The sequence below is a fragment of the Stegodyphus dumicola genome, chromosome 2 (assembly GCF_044657685.1).
Source record: "Stegodyphus dumicola isolate Sdum_Otavi_A_Nest chromosome 2, ASM4465768v1".
Taxonomy (NCBI): Eukaryota; Metazoa; Arthropoda; class Arachnida; order Araneae; family Eresidae; genus Stegodyphus; species Stegodyphus dumicola.
This window is the reverse complement of record NC_140769.1, coordinates 111980204-111988601: the sequence shown is the minus strand read 5'-3', so window position 1 is coordinate 111988601 and position 8398 is coordinate 111980204. Positions and strand designations below refer to the sequence as shown.

The 8398-nt window shown below is 31.0% G+C and overlaps 1 protein-coding gene across 2 annotated transcripts; it reads right to left on the bottom strand.

The window, feature by feature from the left end:
• Positions 1–1430: 1430 nt before the first annotated feature.
• On the bottom strand, positions 1431–5014 carry LOC118202591 (uncharacterized). Of its 2 annotated transcripts, none has more exons than XR_004760411.2 (2): positions 4670–5014; positions 1431–1756 (listed from the first exon to the last, which is right to left on the bottom strand). XR_004760411.2 is itself a non-coding variant. In XM_035374759.2 (2 exons), exons 1-2 carry the CDS (start codon positions 3886–3888, stop codon positions 1750–1752), a joined length of 1620 nt encoding a protein of 539 aa, XP_035230650.2. In that variant the 5' UTR covers positions 3889–4637; the 3' UTR covers positions 1431–1749. The 2 variants fall into 2 exon arrangements, 1 of the variants encoding a protein (XP_035230650.2); XM_035374759.2 differs by lacking the exon at positions 4670–5014 and adding an exon at positions 2276–4637.
• Positions 5015–8398: the final 3384 nt, after the last annotated feature.

The following is an 8398-nucleotide window of genomic DNA, read 5'->3' as shown; positions in this document are numbered from 1 at the left end:
TTTTTTTTTACTCAACATTTTTTCCAACAATCTGCTAGCCGAATTACGCTTATACTAGAACTTTTATGGAACAAAAATTCTTAATCATGACATAGATTAGGTGCGAAATTGGGAGAAAGTGCAGAATCGCAAACTGCTTGCTGCATTTTTAAGAATTGCACATACACGGTATCCATGTACACGTTGACCTATTTTCACTTAAAAAAACATCCCAGAATTGCACAAAAATGGCATTGCATACACTCTTGACTTTATCCCTGTACACTAAAGTCCTAGCTAGTAACCTTTATCGCCTTACCAAAATGTCACCAAACTACCTGTTACCATATTCGAAAGATCAGCCTTAATCACCTTATATATATTACATGGATATTTTGTTGTACATAGTGTTTATTTGTACATTCTGGAATTAATTACCCACAAATACACGGGCACTACTGTAATTGCTTTTCCTTGTAGTTATTTAAGCTTAGAGAATGTTTCCTAGAAATGCTATACTTTTGCGAAGAGCTGTAACTTTTTTTATGCATATACATAATATTTAATGTTAATCAGCAACTATATATTTAATGCATCACAATGACAATAAAATGATAAGCATACTTGTTACTTTTATCACATACTTCTGTAGCATTAAATGGTTTTCATGAGAATTAATACAATGCATTTGCTGACTGTTAATTTAAACGGTTCTTCAAAATATCAAACATTGTTTCCTTTAAGTGTCTGCGATCACTACGACATTTGTTTTATCATGTTTTTGAGTTCATCTTCTACAATATAGCAATATGAAAACTGCTGCTATGTTCTAGAACCTTTTAAATTTGTAACTATCAGTTCTGTGTCCAGTTACACCTTATGTGTGTATGTACTGCAGGAAAAGTTTTGGCTCTAGTGTAGAACTGGGTGCCCATTTGATTAGTGACAATTTTTTTTTTTTTTTTTTTTTTTTTTTAAATTTTGGCAATGAAACCTCATTTCTGGTTACCATGATAGTTTTAACTTTGTTTTAGCTTCTTGACTTTTTTAAAATGAAAATAGATGTATGTGTACATGAACAAATTTAAGGCAGTGTGCAATGCCAATTTGTGCAATTCTGGGATGTTAAGTGTTAACAGATTGATGTGTACATGGACACAGAGTTTGTGCAATTCTTTGACTTCTTATTTTGGTTTTGTGTAGCATCCATCTTGAAATTGTGCTTACTGTACATACAAAAAAAAAAAAAAAAAATCTCCAATAAACAAGGGGCACCCAATTGTAAACTTTTACCAAAGGTTTTTTTTTTTTTTTTGTTAGGCTGCATTTATTGAAGGTGTAATCACTTTTACTGCTAAAAAACAAAGTTAATATCAGCAGGATGAAACATCCCTTTGTTGGCAACATTGAGTAAGTAAATAATTATATACATCAAGAATTAATGGGTAACGTCTTTTGTAAAAAATTATTTATTTCAACCATAAACTTTCTAGGAGGGCAGACCATCCCCAAAAATCAGATCATTTATTTAATATACAGAGATATAATTTCAAAAGATTAATTAAAGATACATTAATATTGCTTTTGGTTTTAATAATAGCAGTTAATGGTACTATTTATAATCATTGAGCTGTTTCTTAAATTTCTTTTGCGGACACTGTAATTCTACCGAAGAAATACATTACAATTTCATGGTTGACCACACGTAGGGAACTGCCTCCTACGGCCCTGCCCATGCCCTATTTTCAGTCCGTAGACCCGGGCTAGGAGTTAGTTCCTGTTAAAATAAAAACATAAGGTACTTTATTAGGTATTCATCTATTATTTTGCTTTTTAACATATTGTAATAACAATTCAATATCCAATTTACACTCAGTCGGATTAATCAATGTATTTTAAGAATAGTAGTTAGTAAAAAATATAACAAAATTGCTATCAAATTACTTAATTTGATATTTCTACTTAAACCAGGTTAATTCTATTGCTGGCTTTATAAAAACTTGCATGACATCTGATTCAGTTTCCTAAGAAGTATCAGTTTGTTAAATTTATGTACTTATGAAATAAATGTTAATTGTTACCATATTTAACAATTGGAAATACTGAAGCAAAACTTTTGCATTTCTGTTCATTTGAAAGGCATTAAGTTAAATTGAGACTGGCAATTACTACATGAAGTTTCATTAAGCAAAAAGCAAATTCTGCTAACAACATCCTTTATAAATAACTTTAACAAAAATTATGAATTTCTTTTTAAATTAAATGCACACAGAATTTTTTAAAATCATCATATTACCTCCTTTGATGCTTTATAAATTTATTCACTGGCTCATTAACACATTCTGAACTTGAAGGTATAGTTGGCAGTTTTTCACAAGTAGCAAAAGATGCTCTTAAAGTTTTTAGGAATTCTCTCACCTTTTGTTTTTTATCCTCTGTGTCAGCCTGTGATGTTAAAAACTGAAACTCTGCATGCCACTCTTCCTTTTCTTTTTCAAAATCTGAATATTCCTTTCTTCTGATTTCTTGTGTGATGGCATAATGTTCTTCAATTTGCTCATCATTTTCAGATACGTCAATTATCAAATCATCTTTCTCTGAGCAAACATTTGTACCACAATCTAAATCACAAACTGAGCATACATAATGAATGTGCTTACATATCTGAAATCTCACACTATAATCAATGCATGAACAAACAAACTGATGAATGCAGATGTCGCACTCATGACATCGAATGTTACAATAACACACTTTTTCAAAATACACATTATTTGTATAAATCAGTCCTTCTTGACTTCTAGATACAATCCATGCCTGTTTTGGCTTTATTTCGTATAATTCGTAATCAGCCATGAATTTGCTCCTTTCATGTTTGTTTCTAATTTCCTTCATTCTAGAAGTTAATTTTGGCCGTTCCACAGAAATGATTTGACCCATTAATTTCTTGGCTATTGCAGTTAAAACAAAATGCAATGACTTATCTAATCTTTTAATAACTGTTCCACCAGCTTCTTCGTATTTAAGTTGCTGATGCCACCGCTCTACTTTCATGTTTGTATTAACACCCAAATAAGTTCGGTAACAATATGCCCACTGTTTCTTACGTTGCATGTATGTGGTTAAATACTCTCCAAAAGCTCGAGTTTCATCATGCAACACATAATCACTGATACAAGCATCGGAAAGTCTATCAAAAGTTACAATATCGATTTCTTTTAGAATTTTCAGTAACTCTGACTTAATCTTTACTCTTATTTCTGGATCTCGAACTTTAGAATTCAAATTTTTGAACCATGCACGTTGCACATGCCAGCTGCAAAGTAAATGATGATCTGCCTCTCCAAACACAGAGCACCATGCGTTGTAATATGCCGGAGCATCATCAGACATGAAAACTGTTGTCTTCAAATTTGGAAGTCTTTCTTTAATGGAACTGAAAAATGCAGCAAACGTTTCAGTGGTTAATTTTGAAGAATACAAGATTGCCACTGGGAATCCTTCAAAATTATCATTAATTAAAACAGATGTCAAATTTAAACCATACTGATTTGTGCCATGGGTAGAATCTATCATGATACAATTACTATGTCGTTCAAGCATTTTTAATTGTGCACTATTCATAATACCTAATAAAAAGTCCGATTTGCATAGACCTGGGTACTGAGGCAGTTCTTCATTAGTTTGTTTATATATTAAAACTGGATTGCCAGGTTCTGCCTGCAGTTTTCTAACTGTTATATCTACAGACACGAAATCATTTTTATCCAGCATAATGTCTTTGTCAATCCCAAAGTCTTTACGAATATTTCGTAAATCTTGTGAATTTGTTATACACAACCGTTTTGAAGGTGTGTAGCACTTTTGAATTTTTGACAATACTTTTGCTGGTGGAACTCCATGTTTCATTAAATTAGCTAGATTAGTATTTTATGTCTTCGAGAGAGGCAATTTTCCCACTTCTGTTTTGTGACCGACATGAACAGACTGACATTCCACTTTTATTTCATTTTCTTTTTCTAAAACTTTTATGTATGCTGGACACGTAATACCACATTTAATAGAGCCAGCTACTTTAATATTACGTTTTCTTGACTTTTTAATTTTACTTTGCCCACTTCTATGGCACTGATAATACGATGCAGTTTCTTCTTTTACTGCCTTTTTACTGGATGAAATAATGAAAGAAGATTGTGTATTTCGTTCCATCATTTTCTTCCAGTGTTCAAATTCAGTTTTAGAAGTAAATACTTGATTTTCATACTCCAAATTTATATCAGTATGATCTGTTTATATGATGTAATAATTCCTTCATTGTTTGGAATTTAAGACTGCAGAGACCACAAATTTTATTACAAACCTTGTGAACTTCTTTTTCTGGATGATACTTTCTGATATGTTGGTACATATTACATTTAATACTGAATGTTACTTCACAATGAGGGCAAGATATCTGAGATGTAGAAGCACATGAAACTTTTAATTCCATTTTTTATAGAGAAGTATATTTATATATTTTATATATTATTATTATGTTTTATATATGTATTTCCATATTTTTATAGAAAATAACAAGTGTTATTTCTTTTTAGATTTTATTTAAATTTAACACAGAATTTTCAAAATTGGGTAATCATAATTAAAAAAAAAAGGGCAGACAATCAATAAGAATAACAAATATTACACTTACTCACAAAGCAGTAGCCGGTTCATAGTAGGCGCTCAATTCCGAAACGACTGAAATTCCCTATACTCAAAATCCCTTTTCCTTTCTCCTCTTAGCTCATCCCTACTTTCACGTACCACACCTACAAATCTTGGACTCTTCCAGCAAACAATAGCATTCGTTCCGGGATTGAGCGCCTACTGTTGTGAAACAACGTATTTCGCGATCTCGGATCAGGCGAACTCGAAACGTTCGCAACAAGGGGTGCCCGCGTTTGATCGCTAACCCGCCGTAATATTATACGATGGCATGATGTAAAGTTTTTTTATAAAGAAAAGAGGAAGAGAGAGAGCATGTCCTCCATTACTCCCCCCCCCCCCATATTTGCCGGTCGCGATTTCTCAACGGTTCTGCATCGATCTCAGAAACAGCCTGGGTGACATTCAAAAGAGCGGTATTCCGCGAAAACGCGGAAAACTTTCATGCCTGAATATTTAATTTATTGCGTTTTTAGTTTAATATGTACTATGTAATATATGCTTATGTTAACCAAATAAGTAAATATAGTAATAAAATTTTCAATTTTATAAAATAAACCCATCTTTTTCATCCAACTTACTCTGTGATTAACAAATATACTCGTCATGGCTCGATTCTGGCGACACAAAACGGTGCTCACTCTTAAACGAGAGCGCCACAGTTAACTGGTTAATTACATAGCTAGTTTGATTTTGCTTTGAATTGTTTCATAAATTGTGCTAGCATTTATTACCTTGTTTATTTCTCTGATTCAAAATATTGTCTAAGTCACCAAAATGGAAAGCAATGTCACTTTATAATATGAGAGCAAAAATGAAAATATTTCATTTTAATGGTATTTCTTAAATATAATTTTAATGTATTAACATTATTTTAATGAAACTGATCAATGTTGTAATGTTTTAGAAAAATACCATCGAGAAATTCCCAAGATTTTCGAATTAAAAATTTCTAGAGAAACTGATCTTAAAATCGCCAAATATAGAAGCGTTTAATAAAAGAATTCACATTTCCAAAAGCAAAAAGTTGTTTAAGAGCTCATCATTAGAAAAAATGAAATAATTTTGAAATGCTTATATTTCATTTCTTGCTCAGAAACTTGAGTATCACACCGTTTATATTAGAAATAGGAATAAATTATAATATATGAACCTATTCACTCATTCAAAAGATATTTTGATACTATATTTGTCAATGAATCGCCAAAAATATTTCTCCGAAATGCGAATCCACATTCAAAATGGCAGTCGTAAAAACAGATAAATATTTCAGATGATTAAAATTAAGGACTCTGAAGAACCACACAAATCCTGTAAAAATTAATCAGTGTTTAAAAGGAACAAATGCATTTTGACAAAATGAAACATGCAGGCACTGAGGTAAAAAAATCCAATTAAAGAATTCTAAAAAGAGTAATGCTATAAGCAGACAAATATTACACAAGAAATAATTAATATGATATTATTGTATATACTTGATAATAATGAGTTTAGTCTAACACCAGATGAGTGGACATATACAAAAATGATCAATATATGAACATTAACATCTTTTTTACTTTGAATTATGTCCTCTTCATGAACTTTTACTGGAAAAAATTAGTTATTCTCATGAAAAATATATTAAGGGCACATGGAACATAAAATGGTTCAAATTTTCAATTTCCAATTACAGTCTCGGACAATTTCATAAATATATAATTTATATAGATTTGGAGTATATAAACAACTAAAATACGATATTTAAAAATGCAAACACTGCTACACCCCCTTGCGTATGGGGGATACATTTTCATCATTCTTACTCACTGAAAAGAGCAACTCCACTTTTTATTTTACCCTTTGGTTTATTCCCCTCCTTTCTGGAGTACCCAAACAACATTTCTCCATTCTTTTGACAGAACACTTTTATGCAAATGCCCACATGGTAAAATTGAGAATCCAAATGAGAGTTTTAACCATTATTTATTAGAATGCTTACCTAAAACTGTTTTTGTTTCACTAACTACTTTGATAATAGGCATTTTAGATGCTGTAATTTGTTTTAATCATGGAACATACAACCACACAAAAGCTCTACAATATACGGAAATTGAACCGGGCCATAACATGAAATATTCATTGCAAAAAAATTGATGAGGGTCGAGTTGGAAAAGCATCCTAAGTCTTCAAAAACTCTCTAAATCAGTCAAAGTGAAAAATTGATGCAGAAATGCTAAAACAAAATGATTATGGTGCTGGAAGGTTTAAAAATAGTACATTTTAAGTATGGTGGGTATGCATACATGTTTTGGCCTTTTTTTCCAAAATGTGTGTTTTTTTTTAATGCTTTGGTACATTTTTCTAAAAATCTATTTAAGGTAGAGTATTTAAACTTTCCCAAATTGTACAACTAACTTGGTTCTTTAAAAATACCTAACATTATAGATCTGAGTGGAAAAGATTTGAAAATAATGAAAATCATGATCTTAAAATTTTGGGATTTTCCAAGTCTTTTAGTAAAATATTTTTAATTTGAATTACCAAAATGAAAATTTCTTCTTATTATTCTCAGATAGTATATTTTTGCCACCATAACAAAATGTAAGGGGATAAACTCAATAGTTTTTTAGAAATGTGTACCGAACAGATATATTGTTCAAGACATTTCATATAGCTATATAAAACGTTAATTAGCTCTTGCAAACTAAGTTATGTAGCTAATTAAATTCTTTTTATTTATATATAACCTGAAATATGTATATTTCCTGTAGAAAAAATCTCAGTTATATCTGTATTTTGAAATAAAATACATTTATTTTGCAAAAATTGCTTCATTTCTCCTATCGAGATATTCAATGTACCCTTAAAGTAATTTGGCATCTGTTCAGCAAATACTTTTTGTAATGACAGAATAACAATGAATAAATGAAGCTACAAGAAGGTGAATACTTCATTTCATCATTCTTATTTCTATTTTCAAACATGCTTCAGCAGTGAAGAAAGCAATATATTTTATTTATTAAAATAATGAATTATGTCTTGCATATGGAATGCTGTTGACAGTTATCAAAGTTCTTCATGAAGGAAATAATTTAGGGCAAAGACCTAAAAACCTTTTAATTACTGAGTACAACAATTATGATAACTTGATGAAAACACTGAAGATTTTAAAAATAATAATGATGTTTTTGGAGCAGCTTATACCTTAATTATGGATTCTCATTTAAATTATTTATGGAATGTATAATTGACTTTTCTGACAGCTAAAATATGATAAGAATAAAAAAAAAAGTCTTAAATAAATCAGTATAGACAATATTCTTCAAATCATCCAAAGGCGTAGCTAGGGTTTACAGCGCCTGGGGACAACTGAAGATTTTGCGCCCCTTTCTCTGTGCCACGAATGGAAAACATTTCATTCTAAAATTTCATAACATCAATTTGGCGTCCCCCAAATGCTGCGCCCGGGGACAAATGTCCCCCCTTGCCCCACCCTAGCTACACCACTAAAATCATAAAAAAAAAAGTTGATCTTTGGATTATGGTAATTGGCGATTTTTTGGCAAAAATTTGGCGACCAACTCTGCTACAACAAACCTCTATATTTTTTTTTTTTTTGCCGCCATTTTGTCTTCACGAAGTAAAGACATGTTTCTTTTCTTTTTATTTACTGAACACTTTTTCCAACAATCTACTAGCCGAATTACACTTATGCTAGAAATTTTATATAACA

Bases quoted from the DNA above. Each gene is read 5' to 3' on its own strand.
- LOC118202591 (XM_035374759.2), bottom strand. From the start codon at position 3,888: ATGAAACATGGAGTTCCACCAGCAAAAGTATTGTCAAAAATTCAAAAG.